The following is a 16,375-nucleotide window of genomic DNA, read 5'->3' on the forward strand; positions in this document are numbered from 1 at the left end:
ACCCCACACGAGCATGGGATGCTGGAATCTGACCACCATGGTAGGTTGCTCCAGGTTGATTCGGTAAAGCATAGCCTGACGCCACCATGAAGGATATGTTCCCCATTGGCATATGTATCTCACAGTTTGTCTTCTCCGTGACATCATCCACGGGGTAGTGAGGCGCCAACGGTTCGACTGCAGGACCGTCTTCTAGCTGCAGCTGCGTGGAACCCACGCTGCTTCTATGCTGAGATGGGACGGCATCTGCTACAGGATCGTCTTCTAATTGCTGCCTATCAGCGTCAGGTGCAGGATCTTCTTCCTCCTCTTCAGTGTCAGGTACAGGGTGTCCCCCTTTCTTCAAGAGAAACGACACCTTTTCTTCTAATGTCGCTATCCGTTCCAGCGCCTTCCTCTTGCTTCTACCACGGCTTCTGTAAATGCCAAGGTCCGCCGGAAACCCTTGGTTCCACGGGGTAGTGGCTCCAAAGCCTCGTGTTCGTCCCCACTTTTCGGGGTTCCCGAGTACCTTCGTCAACTCGTCGTTCTCTCTATCGGGAACAAAAGTTCCTTTTCGAACAGCTTCTATTGCCTTCTCTAGATCTGATACGACTTGTCTTATTTTTTCCGACCATGGTCCCTCCGCAACAATCATCCCAGTCTCAGCGTCCAACGTTGCCCCATGCGCGAACAACCAGAACTTGGACCTATCGGGCCAGTCATGTGTCTGTGGAATGATATTTCTTTTCAGAAGCGCATCTTCATAGCGTCGCCACCTAGGCAGGGCAGTCATGTAGCCACCTGACCCCAAAATATGGTGATATTTCTTCTTCTTCGCATTCTCCGTATTTGTGGCTGATCGGGATGTAAAGACACCCGATTTCTTGTACGCCTTAAAATCAGGCCAAGCGTCTCTTATCTTCACTAGGTGCCCAGTGAAAACTGGATCTTCGTCCTTATATTTCTTCCACAAGTCTTTCTTCCACCTCTGGAATTGTGTGGCCATCTTCTTCAAAGCCCACTCCTCGACTTTCTTCTTCTTATCTTCCGCTACGCTGAAATTTAGCTAGACCGTGTCGCAAAGCACTCTTTTCAATCTGTCATCGACATAAGTAGCTCCAACGTTGGCGCCGGTCTTCGGCTTATTCCATTCTATTAAGTTGATCGGGACCAGGTCTCTTACAACAACTCCGCACTGATTTACAAATTTGCGATAAGTTTCTGGGGGTTCCAGTGGTTTGCCATCAGCAGCAACTTTATCGATCGAGTACCTTGCAGTATCTTTCAACCTTGCGGCCGGGCCTCGTTTCGACTTTGTCTCAGTACTTGCGCTAGGTGTTCCGGAGGGCACCTAAACGGGAAAATAATGATTCGTTAGTAAGTGCAATACAAATTAATTGTTGCATCAACAGTGACTTGAGATATACATTGGCAGAGTTTGTTCCGGAGGGCACTTCTTCATCTACTACATCTTCTATATTCTCAGCTCCGTCACCGGAGTCGTTCAAAAATTGATTGCTAAACGCATGCCCACCATCGTCATCATGATATATGGCCGTTGCATCTTCAAAAATCATCTGGCACATGTATCTTTCCTTCTCCGCCTCACCCATTTCCGCGAGCTGATCGGCGTGCTGATCATGTGGTTCTTGGGGATCCATAGCTCAACACCTGCTAGTAACAAGAATTTAACTTAGCAAAATTATTTACGGAAAAGTTTTACGGAACCGGAAATTTTACGGAAAAGTTTTACGGAATCGTCGGAGTCGTAATCATCGCAAAGTTTTACGGAATCATCGGAAAGTTTTACGGAATCGTCGGAATCGTCGGAAACTTTCCCCGCAGTTATGGAATTAATCGTCGGAATCGTAGGAAAGTTTTACAAAATTGTAATCGTCGGAAAGTTTTACGGAATCGTCGGAATCGTCGGAAACTTTCCCCGCAGTTATGGAATCGTCGGAATCGTAGGAAAGTTTTACGGAATTGTAATCGTCGGAAAGTTTTACGAAATCGTCGGAATCGTCGGTTTAGGGTTTTACGGAATCGTCGGTTTAGGGTAAACTATGAATCGTCGGAATCGTCGGTTTAGGGTTTTACGGAATCGTCGGAATCGTCGGTTTAGGGTAAACTATGAATCGTCGGAATCGTCGGAATCGTCGGTTTAGGGTAAACTATGAATCGTCGGAATCGTCAGAATCGTCGGTTTAGGGTTTTACGGAATCGTCGGAATCGTCGGTTTAGGGTAAACTATGAATCGTCGGAATCGTCGGTTTAGGGTTTTACGGAATCGTCGGAATATGATGAAGGCGGCTTCACGTAACTTTTTTTATAGGATGTCCTTACGTGAATATACGACAATATGGATATACCTTTGACGACGGCGCGGCGAAGAGGCGGCGAGGAGGCGACGTTGCGGCGAGGAGGCGGCGCGAGGATCGGCGAGGAGGTGGCGCGAGGAGGCCGCGCGCGAGGAGGCGGCGAGGATCGGCGAGGAGGCGGCGGCCGGCGCGGCGAGGAGGCGACGGCGCGGTGAGGAGGCGGCGAGGATCGTCGGCCGGCGAGGCGGCGCGAGGAGGCCGCGGCGCGAGGAGGCGGCCGGCGCGGCGAGGAGGCGGCGGCGGCGCGGGCGAGGAGGCGGCGCCGCGCGCGAGGAGGCGGCGCCGCGCGAGGAGGCGGCGGCGCGAGGAGGCGGCGCCGCGCGAGGAGGCGGCGGCGCGAGGAGGCGGCGGCGCGGCGAGGCGGCGAGGAGAGATCGAGGCGGCGAGGAGGCGAGAGAAGGAGAGAAGGCACGCGCGGGAAGGCGAGAAGTTGGCGACCCCGGAGAGGTATAGGGCCTTTAGCACCGGTCCGTGTTAACAACCGGTGCTAAAGACCCTTTAGCACCGGTTGTTAACACAGACCGGTGCTAAAGGGTCCAAATTCGGGCGCGAACCGAACCCACCTTTAGGACCGGTTGTTGTTACAAACCGGTCCTAAAGTTCACCTTTAGGACCGGTTGTTGTTACAGACCGGTCCTAAAGGTTTTTTTCCTTTTTCTTTTTTCCTTTTTTCTGTTTCCTGTTTTCTTTTTCTTTTTGTTTCCTTTTTCTTTTTCCTGTTTCTTCTTTTATTTTTCTTTTTTCCTTTTTTCTGTTTCATGTTTTCTTTTTATTTTTGTTTCCTTTTTATTTTTCCTGTTTCTTCTTTTATTTTTCTTTTTTCCTTTTTTCTGTTTCCTGTTTTCTTTTTCTTTTTGTTTCCTTTTTCTTTTTTCTGTTTCTTCTTTTATTTTATTTTTTTGTTTTCCTTTTCTTTTTTTTACATTTATTTACAAATTGTCAAAATGTCATTTTTACACTTAAAAAATAAAAAATGATATTTATCAAAATGATCAAATTTAGTGGAAACTGGTCAAATTTTTAATATTTATCAAAATGGTCAACACAATTACATAAAAGGTTTAATACATTATTACACATCATCAACAACACCCCCTATCTATTTTTCTTCTTGCCTTTCTTCTGATTGCGCCGTAACCATGGACTATCTTCATCATTTAACGGGATGCTTGGATCATCTTTGACTTTGAAGGGAGGAATTTCATCAAATTTATTGTAATCTTCTGACATGTCTGTCTTGTCCTCGACTCCCACGATGTTTCTTTTCCCTGAAAGAACTATGTGGCGCCTTGGCTCATCGTCTGATGTATTCGCTTCCTTATCTTTTCTTTTTCTCGGTCTGCTAGACATGTCCTTCACATAGAAAACCTGAGCCACATCATTGGCTAGGACGAATTGATCATTGCCGTACCCAAGATTCTTCTGATCCACTGTTGTCATTCCGTACTTCGGGTCTACCTTCACGCCTGACAGGTTGAACCATTTGCACCAGAACAAAGGGACCTTAAAGGAAGGTCCGTAGTCAAGTTCCCATATCTGCTCTATGTAACCATAGTATGTGACCCTTTGCCCGTTGTCGTCTTTTGCATCAAACCGGACGCCACTGTTTTGGTTGGTGCTCTTTTTATCTTGGTCTGCCGTGTAAAATGTGTTACCATTTATCTCGTACCCTTTAAAGGTCAATACAGTCGAAGATGGTTGCTTGGCCAACAAGTATAGCTCATCTTCAACAATGTTGTCATTAATGAGAGTCTTTGCAACCAACCGCCGAAAGTCTTCGCGTGTTCTTTAGCAATGAAATCTTCAGGTTGCTCCGGGTATTCCGAGCATAAAATATCCTTGTGTTCCTGGATATATGGAGCCGCCAAGCTGGAATTAACTAGAACTGTGTAGTGTGCTTGAGTGAAAGATTGCTTGTCCATACATGTTGTTGATTTCTTTCCTAGCGTGCCTTTTCCACGCAGTCTCCCCTCATGGCGCGACTGAGGAACACCGATCGGGTTCAGGTCAGGAATAAAGTCAACACAAAACTCAATGACCTCCTCTGTTCCATAGCCCTTGACCATGCTTCCTTCTGGCCTAGCATGGTTTTTAACATAATTCTTCAAGACTCCCATGAACCTCTCAAAGGGGAACATATTGTGTAAGAATACAGGACCGAGAACGGAAATCTCTTGGACTAGGTGAACTATGAGGTGCGTCATAATATTGAAGAAGGTTGGTGGGAACACCAACTCGAAGCTGACAAGACATTGGACCACGTCCTTCTGTAAACTTGGTAGAGTTGCTGGATCGATTGCCTTCTGAGAAATTGCGTTGAGGAATGCACATAGCTTCACAATGGGTACTCGCACGTTTTCTGGCAGAAGCCCCCTCAATGCAATCGGAAGTAACTGGGTCATGATCACGTGGCAGTCATGAGACTTTAGGTTTTGAAACTTTTTCTCTTCCAGGTTTAGTATTCCTTTTATGTTCGACGAGTAGCCAGACGGGACCTTGATACTGCTCAGGACTTGGAAAAAGATCTCCTTCTCTTCCTTGGTAAGAGCGTAGCTGGCAGGACCTTTGAAATTCTCTCGATTCATCAGGTCGTCTCGTTCGTGCATACGTTGGTGGTGCAGCCGTGCTTTTGGTGTATCTCTCGACTTCTTCCCATGCACGCCCAATAAGTTTAGCAGGTTCACGCAAATATTTTTCGTCACGTGCATCACGTCGATCGCAGAGCGAACCTCTAGGAATTTCCAATAGGGTAGTTCCCAGAATATAGATTTCTTCTTCCACATGGCTACGTGGTTGTCGGCATCATTCGGAACAGATTGTGCGCCAGGACCCTTACCAAAGATTACTTTTATATCTTTGACCATGTCATATATATCAGTACCTTTAGGGAGGGTTGGCTTCCTCCGTGTATCTGCCTCGCCTTTGAAATGCTTTCCTTTCTTTCTTACGGGATGCCTGTCTGGAAGAAATCGACGATGCCCCGGGTACACATTCTTGCCTATATGTATACTTTCAGTCTCGCCTAAACAGTGTGTGCATGCGCTGTATCCCTTGTTTGACTGTCCTGAGATGTTACTAAGAGCGGGCCAATCATTGATGGTTACAAACAGCAACCCTCGTAGGTCAAATTCCTCCTGTTTGTACTCGTCCCACACACGTACACCTTCGTCAGCCCATAACTCTAAAAGTTCATCAACCAGTGGCCTCAGGTACACATCAATGTTGTTGCCGGGTTGCGACGGGCCTAGGGTAAGCACTGGCATCATAATGAACTTACGCTTCATGCATAACCAAGGAGGAAGGTTATAGATACATAGAGTCACGGGCCAGGTGCTATGACTGCTACTCTGCTCCCCAAACGGATTCAGGCCATCTGTACTTAGACCAAACCTTAAGTTTCTTGGGTCACGTGCAAAGTCCTCGTACTTATCGTCGATGTTTCTCCACTGCGACCCATCAGCGGGTTGTCTCAGCATATCGTCTTCCTTACGGTCTTCTTTGTGCCATCGCAGCAACTTGGAATGCTCTTTGTTTCGGAACAAACGTTTCAACCGTGGTATTATAGGAGCATGCCACATCACCTTGGCAGGAACCCTCTTCCTGGGGCGGTCGTCGCCCTCAACATCACCAGGGTCATCTCGCCTGATCTTATACCGAAATGCACCGCATACCGGGCAGGCATTTAAATTCTCGTGCTGACCGCGGTAGAGGATGCAGTCATTGATGCATGCATGTATCTTATGCACTTCCAATCCTAGAGGGCAGACAACCTTCTTTGCTTCGTACGTACTGCAGGGCAGCACGTTATCTCTTGGAAGCATCTTCTTCATTATTTTCAGCAGCTTTTCAAATCCCTTGTCAGATATTCCATTCTCTGCCTTCCATTGCAGCAATTCCAGGGTGGTGCCCAGCTTTTTCTGGCCATCTTCGCAATTTGGGTACAACAATTTTTTGTGATCTTCTAACATGCGCTCCAACTTCAACCTCTCGTTTTCACTTCCGCAGTTTATCTGTTCTTCACGAATGACCTTACGAAGATCATCATCAGACTCATCAACAATGTCCTCAAGTTCAGGCTCGTCTTCCCCCATTTCAGTATCACCGTGTTCACCGAACATAGGATAGTTATCATTATCCTCTTCTTCTTCATTGTCTTCCATTACAACCCCTCTTTCTCCGTGCTTGGTCCAACAAAAATAACTGGGCATGAAGCCTTCTTGCAACAGGGGGGTGTGCATGGTTCTTGAGTTAGGGAAATTCCTCTTATTCTGGCATTTTTTACATGGACAAAAAATAAATCCATTCTGCCTGTTTTTCTCAGCCACATTGAGAAAACTATGCATGCCATTAAGGAATTCGGGACGACGTCGATCACTGTACATCCATTGCCGGTTCATCTGCATTATATAAATTTATCAAAAACCATTATGCTAAATCATCATGACTAAATTAATTAATTAATACAAAAAGTTCATCACACGTTAAAACCAAAGTAGCGTAGTGACCATACATATATAGTTCTCATAAAAACACACACTGAAACCAACCATAAAAACTCTCTCTAATTAATGCATTTAAAAACAACAACAAATGTGATCAAAATCGCAACAAAGGTAACAATTGACCCGACGGCATAATGATACCAAGCCTCTTTACTAATTGCATATTTTCTAATCTTTCTAATCTTCAGACGCATTGCGTCCATCTCGCTCTTGTGACCATCGACGACACCGGCAAGAACCTTTTCCAAGGTCATCTTCTCTCTTTCAGTTTTTTCCAACCTTTCTTCAGTTTTTTTCAATCTTTCTTTCAGGCCAACATTTTCTTGTTCAACTAAGTGTAACTTCTCACCAATAGGGTCAATTGGCATTTCCGGTTCCACTACCTCCTAGATAAAAATATCTATGTCAAGTTGGTCGGCGTAATTAATTGTCATATAATCAGAAAATGAAAATATGTAGTTATAAAAGATAATATACCACATCCGAATCATAGACTGGACGAGGGCCAACGGGGACGGATATCAAAACCATGGCGCTGTACATATAAAAAAAATCTTACACGATAAGAAAATTATATACAAGTAAATATGTAAATCATACAAATCAAAATTTGTTTTGGTAAATAAAAACAATAGGCTCACCAAGGTTGTGTCGGTGACGGGGCGGTCGACGGCGGTGAGGAAGGGGACAAGGCGCGCGACACTAAAAAAAACCACAAATCATAATTAAATTTGAGCTCAAATTGCATATGTATACATAACAAATGATGAACTCTCTCTAGCTTAGGCATTTCATCAAACACCTAGCTAGCACAACAAAAATGAAATGAGCAAGAAAACGAGCAAAACTTGCAATGCCGGAAGAGGGAATGTTGATGCTAACCGTAGGACCGATGGGTGCCAACAATCTTGACAAATGGTGGAGAAAAATGGGGATGGATTAGAGCTCCCAAGAGGAAGGAGAGAGCAAAAATGGAGTTGAGCTCGAGCTAGAAAAAATGGGGTGGAATATAGGGTGCTCAGGGAGGAAGGAGAGGAGGGCTTTAGGACCGGTTTGTGTCAAAAACCGGTGCTAAAGGGTCTGACAGCGGGGCTCTGCAGTCGCTGCAAAAATGAGAAAACCTTTAGAACCGGTTTGTGATACAAACCGGTTCTAAAGGGTCTGTCCACTGGGCCCCCTCCCTGCAGCAAACGGTCCAAAAACCTTTAGGACCGGTTTGTGTTACAAACCGGTCCTAAAGGCCTTGCGGCCATTTGCTGCAGGGAGGGGGCCCAGCGGACAGACCCTTTAGAACCGGTTTATATCCAATCCGGGTCAAATGTTGTTGGCTCAATGCCCTGTTTTCTACTAGTGGTATCAGCCTTCGCGGAGCTCAAAAACCTATTCACGATGCCTTCGGTCATCGTGCGGACCATGGTCGCGTGCGGGGTAGAGCAAAACGATATTTTACGACAAAAAAGAATGCATAGTGCCAAATTCTTGCCGAAACGGAAATGAATCAACATTCCGGCAAAATATTGGCAACTATCGCATTTCAAATACCGGTACCTGCAAACACAAACATATGCAACACCACAAACATACGTAGATCTAGGCCATAAAAAGTGTGTACGTTGGAGGGAGAAAAAATTAGATCTAGAACATAAAGAAAGCTTTCCCCTTACCTATCAAAAATAGGAAATTTAACCACTTAATTTGGGTGAATCTATGGTGCAAATGAGGTGAGGAGGAGGAGGCAGCGGAGACCAACAAGGTTGGTTGGGGTGGAGAGAATGAAGTGGGGAAAGTGAGTGTGAACTGGCTGTCAAAAATATCTAGCTGCTCTCAGGTTACCAATGGCGCACCTCCAAAGAATCCGCCATTGGTAACCAGGGTTACTAATGGCGCACCTGGTAAGAATGCACCATTACTAGTTTTGAAAAAAAACTGAAAAAAATTGTTAGTAGTGGCGCACCGTGGATGTGGTGCGCCATTACTAGTTAAAACTAGTAATGATGCACTTTCCCCTGGTGCGCCACTGCTAAGTCTAGAAAGGGTGTGGGGCCAGGAAAAAACTAGTAATGGCGCACCACACACCAGGTTAGTAATATGGACAATAATGACGCACATATATCTGGTGCGCCACTGCTATGGCCCTGTTTGGAACCACAATAGATTATAATAATCTGGATTATGAAGATAGATTATATAATCTGGTTTATAAAAATAATCCAGGTGGGTATGTTTGGAGGTCAGATTATATAAACTGTAATTCGGGTTTTACATTATACAATGACATGTCTGTCCTGTATAAAAATAAGACGGTGACGGTGGCAGTAGGTAATTATCTTCAAGTTACAAGGGTAATAGGTCATTAGTAATCCATAATCTGATTTTAGCTCGGGTAGTTTTTAATAATCTGGTCATCTAGTTTTTAAAATCTACAATATAAACTGTCCTGTTTGGAAACATAATAGATTATAAAAATCAGATTATATAATCTGGATGGTTCCAAACAGGGCCTATATAGCAGTGGCGCACCATATACATGGTGCGCCATTAATGTCCATATTAGCTATAGTCGTTTTTCTAGTAGTTTCTAGCTGCCCACGACGGAACGGACACCGGATGGTGGGGCCCTGCAGCCACAGCTCGAGGCGGCCGGCCTGTACGCTACTGCCTTTGCACGGATAGTGCGACGGTGCGGATTACCACCTGACGGCGTTGGTTCCTATGCCGCGAAGTTGCTGATTCCTGCTGTTGTTATCTTCTTTTTTTAAAAGATCAGAGGTATCATAATTATGAATAAGGATCTGAACATATTGTCTTCCACCAAATAAACCAACTAGCATCAACTATAAGATGTAATCAACACTACTAGTAACCCATAGGTACCAATCTGAGGTTTTGAGACAAAGATTGAATACAAGAGATGAATTAGGGTTTGAGAAAAGATGATAGCCAACTATAAATCCACGACCCGCTTCTCTTCTGTCTTCTCCAACTCAATAAAAATATAATACTTAAAGCCATACAAACCATCTACATTACCTTATTATGCTTGCTCTTAAAGGGGGAAGGACTTTCCGAAAGACAGGGCAAAACTGACGTTTTTTTGGTTTCATTGGCCAATGTTTTTTAGAGAAATGGCCAATGTATTTGTTCCGCTATCTTTTTTCGGTGTAAAACCGCTTGCTATCACTTTATTAACTAAACAAAGTTTGAAATATCACCAAAATTACATTTAAAATAAAATCCAAGGGAGAGTGGAGCCAAAGCTCAGACCTCTCCTCACCCACACCTACTCTCTTTTTTCGGAACGTAGACAAAATATTTGCCTCGTGTCATTAATAAAGAAGAAAAATGACAAGGTTTTGCTTAAGACAAGGGCATTACTCTTCAACAAATGCACTCATGCACAGCTAGCCTACTCTCGCGACATCATGAAACCCAAATGCTTGGCAACGAGAGTGACCCACACCCCAACGTCTACCCTAACATGTGCAAAGACAATGGAGGGGAGCGTCGACTTGCTGCAAAAACCTTCTCGTTCCTCTCATTCCATAGCGCCCACACGAAAAGCCTGACTGTGGTGGCAATAGCTTTCCTCCTATGGCCCTTAGAGAGGACCACGATGTTCCACTAGTCATGCACCGGAGACATCACCGCGCAGAGGTCGAGCCACAGCTCTGGGGCATCTAGTCAACCCTTGACGGCCTCCCACACTCTCATGGAATATCTGCACTTGAAGAGAATGTGTGCCGCTGACTTCGGCTCCCTACGACAAAAAGGGCAAAGGCCATAGTTCCGCGGTCCAGATTCTATTCTTGATGACGAGCCAAGCAAAGAACTTGCACTCGGATACGCCCAATTATCCCATATACCACGGATTTCATTCACGTGGTGACGACACCCTCAAATTATGCTTGATAGGCACATGCAGTGGAATATGAATCATTAGGCGTGCGATCCCTAACGAATGGTGTTCGGAGTGTCTTGCTACAGGAGAACATTGTCGAGCCTCTTCCATAGAGTGCAAAATTGTTGAATATGGTCAACCGACAACCCTTGAACCATGTCAATGTGCGCGAGTCAGGCTTTTTTCTTTTGCAGGTGCGAGCCACGCATTGTTGAGAAGAGCATGTCTCACCGAAGAGTTTTTTCTACTTTTGCAAGCTTATACACGGCACCGTTGGCAGATCGCGTAACTCATGAAACCCTGAACTCTTGAGACAGAGCTGCCTTTGATTTTCTCGAGCCATGTTTGTCTTTGTCGGCAATGCATGTTTTTTCTTATGAGAAATGGCCAATGTATTTGTTCCGCTACCTGTCATGTTTGTCTGTATCCGCAAAACAAGGTTTGAGTACCTAATAAATAAGGAAATGCGTATAACTCAACTAGCTGAGATTTTCTACGTTCTTAATTACATAATATTATTTTATTTTGTATTTAATCTGTTTGTTTTCTTTAGCCCATTATTTTTTGTTTAGGTTGACATATCATATTTTTGGTTGTTGTTGCTATACGTCCCATCTAGCCGGTTCAATAACTAATTGTTCGATTCTTATTGTTGCACGTCGCATTTCTTAAAAAAGAAATCATTGATAGAGAAAGAAAAAGAATAACCAAAAAAATTACGTAATGGCTTGTTATACAAAGAAGTAGTGTGTCTTTATTATATAAATTGTGATGTCATAATTTGTTTTTTCTTAGTAAAAATGAACTTGATTCAAGCTTTTCATGTAGTTGTTGCACAAATAAGATTTACAGTTGCGACCCGCTCTGAATACTTGCAGTTGCGACCCGACTATGAATACTTGCAATTGCAACCCGGCTATGAATACTTGCAATTGTGACCCGACTTTAAATATTTGCAGTTCCGATTAGACATTGAATACTTGCAATTGCAACCTGACTTTGAATACTTGCAGTTGTGACCCGGCTTCGACTACATGCAGTTGCCATCCGATTTTGAATATTTGCAATTGCGATCACATTTTAAATCTCGCAGTTGCGACCTGACTTTGAATATTAATATCATTAATATAAAAAGGAAAACAAAAAGAAGACACCAAAGTATTAAATAAAACAAGGACTAAAAAGTAAAAAAAATACTAGAAAGTACAAATAAATAAATAATGAAAGCCTTCAATTTTATAATATATTAAGAAATGAACATTAACTTAAATTAAATAAATGCACTTAAGTCAGTGGGAGTTTTCATGTATCATAACCCAGTCCAACAAAAGTTCATAGCTACCACACAACCACGAAAGAAAAAACAAAACGGGCACACTAGCATCCCTACATAGGATGTTCAGCTGTTTCCACGAATCTTTGCGTGTCCCTGGATCAACTAACATGTGAACGTGACCATAGTTGTTTGTCAGGTAGTTGAGTTTCAGCCGGACCGAATAAATAAACAAATAAATAAAAGATAAGAAAGGGTTGAATGCGTCAACCGGTTTGTTGAATGACCATTAAACCTCTATATACGCTGGTGACTTCGTCTTGTGCAACCATTTGGAGCTGGGTCAGAGCCGCGCACACATCATGCATCAACTTAGCTCTCTAATTTCTTTCTCGTGCTGCACCATACACTAACTTTGTGCTTTCCCGTGGTGACCGTTTCAGATTTGACCGTGACAACTGACTAGTCCACTAAGATTTCAGAGACCCAATATAAATATAAAGAGGGAAACATTTGCATCCGGAGCGCCGGCCGATTCGTTCGGCCGATCGCTCGTGCCCCGCGCGGCTGCCTGACCAGGCATGTAACATTATTTTGGTCAGATTTGCTACAACCACATCTAAATTTGCTACAAACTTTTTTTACAATTTGTTCATTAAAAAATTGCACCCACGTTCTGATTGCAACTCGAGTCCGTTGATTTTTTTTCTAAACCGCTGTTTGATTTTTGCTACAATCGTATTAATTTTTGCTACAAACAGTATCATTTTTTGCTGTAATTATTCATCAAAAAGGTTACATACACATTCGTCGAAGTTGCAATCCAAATTTATCGTATTGTTTTACTACAACCCTTATTTTATTTTGCTATCACGTACCATCAATTTCGGTTTTTTTATTACGACCACGTTGATATTTTTTTTACTACAACTATATTTTTATTGGAATCGGCTGGGCGTGGCCGGCCGAACGATCTTTAAACACGTGCGGTAATAAATCGACTCCCCGGCAAGCGCGAAATGTCGATGAGCTATATACATCTCCCCTGTTAGTGTTTTCTACTGCTCAAGCTTCCTCCTCCCCGAACATCAATCGATGGGCTCTCGCCGTCGTCCCAGTCTCGCCACCTTAGTCTTGGTGCTCCTCTGCCTCTACCATGCGCCGCGCATGGCCCTGTCGCTCTCCTTCAGCCTCAACTTCTCCGACCCCGGCGTCCCCAACCGTGTGGCGTCCATAGACTTCGCCGGCCAAGCGTTCTTCAGTTCGTCCACCCTCGAGCTGACGACAAACACACGCGACGCCAACATCCAGTACAGCACCGGTCGGGCATCGTACGTGGACAAAGTGCCGCTGTGGAACAGCGCCACCGGCGAGACGGCTAGCTTCACCACCACCTTCTCCTTCCAGATCACCCCGGACAGGGACAGCCCGTCCAACACCGGCGACGGCATGGCCTTCTTCCTCGGCCATTTCCCTTCGGCGATCCCGCCCAAGAGCGAGGGCGGCAGCCTCGGCCTGCTCCCCGGCTTCACCAACGGGACGGACGACAGCCGGATCGTCGCCGTCGAGTTCGACACTTTCCTCAACCCGCAGAACGCCGACGTCAACGGGAACCACGTCGGCATCGACGTCAACTCCGTCAACTCCACGGCGTCCACGGACACGACGACCAGCCCGGGCAAGAACCTGACGTCCTCGCACGTTATGACCGCCACTATCAAGTACCACAATGGCTCCAAGTTGCTGTCAGTTGATCTCCTGATCGACGACGCCCTGTACCAGGTCAATGCAACCATTGACCTGAGAGTGTATCTGCCGGAGGAGGTTGCTATCGGCTTCTCGGCGGCCACTGGCTGGGCCGCCGAGCTGCACCGGATACTGTCATGGTCATTCAGTTCCACTCTGCAGCTGGCACCCAACAAGGAAGCACCTCCGCCTGCTCAACTTCCTCCTCCAACCAGCAACAAGCACACAAGGCTGGTAGTAACCCTACTGTCCGTGCTAGTGCCGCTGCTATTTCTGTTGGTATGTGTGGCCATGATAACGATATGGCGGCGACTCGTGAAAAGAAGATCAAAAAGAGCAAACGGGAACAGCAGCAGTGACAGCGACGACGAAGAACATTGTGTCAACAGAGCAGACCTCGAGAGAGGGGTGGCCGCCGGTGGCCCCAAACGGTACACGCACCACGAGCTCGTCGCTGCAACAAGCAACTTCGCGGAGGAGGAGAAGCTCGGGCGAGGCGGCTTCGGTAACGTTTACCGAGGTCACCTCGCCGTCGCGGTCGCCGGTGGTGACCAAGAGCTCCGCGCGGTGGCGGTAAAGGTGTTGTCGGCAGAGTCGTCGGCGCAGGGGAGGAAGGAGTTCGAGGCAGAGGTGAGGATCATCAGCAGGCTCAAGCATCGCAACCTCGTGCAGCTGCTGGGTTGGTGCGACAGCCGCAAGGGGCTCCTGCTTGTGTACGAGCTCGTTGCGGAGGGCAGCCTAGACAGGCACCTCTACAGCAACGACGGCAGCTATCTGACATGGCCGCAGAGGCACAAGATCATCCTCGGCCTGGGATCCGCGTTGCGCTACCTCCACGGAGAGTGGGAGCAGAGCGTCGTGCATGGCGACATAAAACCGAGCAATATCATGCTCGACTCCTCGCACTGCACCAAGCTGGGGGACTTTGGCTTGGCCCGGCTCGTCGACCACGGCACGGGATTACTGCAGACCACCAAGGCCGTGCTCGGCACCGCCGGCTACATCGACCCGGAGTTCGTCAACACGCGCCGGCCCAGCGCCGAGTCCGACGTGTATAGCTTCGGCGTCGTCCTCCTGGAGATCGTCTCCGGCCGGCGGCCCGTGGTCGAAACCGCGGACAAATCATTCACGTTGCTCAGGTGGGTGTGGAGCCTGTACGGCAGGGACACGATCCTTGACACGGCGGATGAGCGGCTGAGGGGTGACGAGGCCGACGAGTGGTGGATGGAGCGGGTGCTCGTCGTCGGGCTCTGGTGCGCGCACCCGGACCGGAGCGAGCGGCCGTCTGTCGCGCAGGCCATGAATATCCTGCAATCCCAGGAGGCGAGGCTGCCGGCGCTCCCCCTGCATATGTACATGACTGTGCCGGAACTCGAGTCATCCGGCCGGTACGGGGCTTTCTCCACCGACGACACCGGTTGTGTTGGCTCTTCTCCGGTCAACACCGGCGATGCCGCTCTTTCTTCCGACTCGTCCTCCACCGCGTTGCTGCACTGATGATTAATTTCCTGTTGCATTTTGTTGGTTGTTTTTGAGATCGAAAAGATGGCATAGCACCCGGGTGTCCCGACACCCAACAGGTACTTCCAATGTCTTAAAATTCGCGCTGAGAAATAAACAATAGCAGGCCATTTGCGTATGCATGTTAATTAAGCAGTCATTAAAACAGGGTCGGTCCTAGGCTGGAGGTGTGACAGCACTGTGGTAGCGCGGCAGGGAAGTCAGGCCCTCCTTGTTGCAAAATTTCATGTTTTGACCCTTTGTGGATAAATTAGCCAGATATAATTCGGTTTAAGAAAAAATTAAGATTTAATTTTTTTCCCTTTCATCGAAGAGCTTGGCGGTACGGTACATAGGTATCGTCGGAGACCCTCATGGTAGACTACTAATCCATGTTAGCAGCCCTACGGCCGCTCGTCCTGACGGTAGCATGTCTTATCCTACCGTCAGGGTTCCCGATGATGAGCACTTATAAGCCGCAGGGCCGCCCGCCCCACCTCCATCTCCCCCTCCCGGCCGCACGAAGAACAAAGAGTTCTTCCTCTCGCCATCTCTCTCATCTCCTCCACTCCCTCTCGGATCTTCTTCATTTCTTCACCATTTTTACGGATCGAAATGGCTTCGAAATGAGAAAAGTAAGTTCCCCCGATCCCTCTAATTAATTTTAGTTAAATAGCTTTCGATTCGGTCCATTATTTGCTTCAAATCAACCCTATTTTAGAACTAGATTTAATTATTTTGATCCTAGGTTTGTTTTAGGTTGATTCTAGATGTTTTACGGGGTTGAATATTAACTCTAGTCACTAGTTAGAATGGTAGTGTGAAGATGAACCCTAGTTCATGATCTTTTTTTGAAAAAATGATGATATGATGCATGTTGGAGGAATTAACTTCTATGTTTGTTTTGATATGATCCATGTTGATATGATATGATGCATGATTTATAGTAGATGTTGTTGGAGGAATTGTGCTTTAGATGAACCCTAGTTCATGTTTTTTTAAATGGTGATATGATGCATGTTGGAGGAATTAACTCATATTTTGTTTTGATATGATGCACGTTGATACGATATGATGCATGATGTATAGTAGATGT

General features: G+C 46.1%; 2 protein-coding genes across 2 annotated transcripts; one reads left to right on the forward strand and one right to left on the reverse strand.

The window, feature by feature from the left end:
- Positions 1-3,491: 3,491 nt before the first annotated feature.
- Positions 3,492-6,742, reverse strand: LOC123398690 (the record flags this gene model as incomplete). Its single annotated transcript, XM_045093141.1, has 4 exons — positions 5,707-6,742; positions 5,045-5,604; positions 4,190-4,933; positions 3,492-4,064 (listed from the first exon to the last, which is right to left on the reverse strand). Coding segments are annotated over exons 1-4 (2,913 nt in total), but the record flags the coding sequence as incomplete, so codon positions are not given.
- A 6,378-nt stretch (positions 6,743-13,120) lies between these two features.
- LOC123398262 (L-type lectin-domain containing receptor kinase IX.1-like) lies at positions 13,121-15,402 on the forward strand. Its single transcript, XM_045092750.1, has one exon. The coding sequence runs from the start codon at positions 13,129-13,131 to the stop codon at positions 15,274-15,276; it is 2,148 nt and encodes a 715-aa protein (XP_044948685.1). The 5' UTR covers positions 13,121-13,128; the 3' UTR covers positions 15,277-15,402.
- Positions 15,403-16,375: the final 973 nt, after the last annotated feature.

This window comes from Hordeum vulgare, chromosome 5H, assembly GCF_904849725.1.
Source record: "Hordeum vulgare subsp. vulgare chromosome 5H, MorexV3_pseudomolecules_assembly, whole genome shotgun sequence".
Taxonomy (NCBI): Eukaryota; Viridiplantae; Streptophyta; class Magnoliopsida; order Poales; family Poaceae; genus Hordeum; species Hordeum vulgare.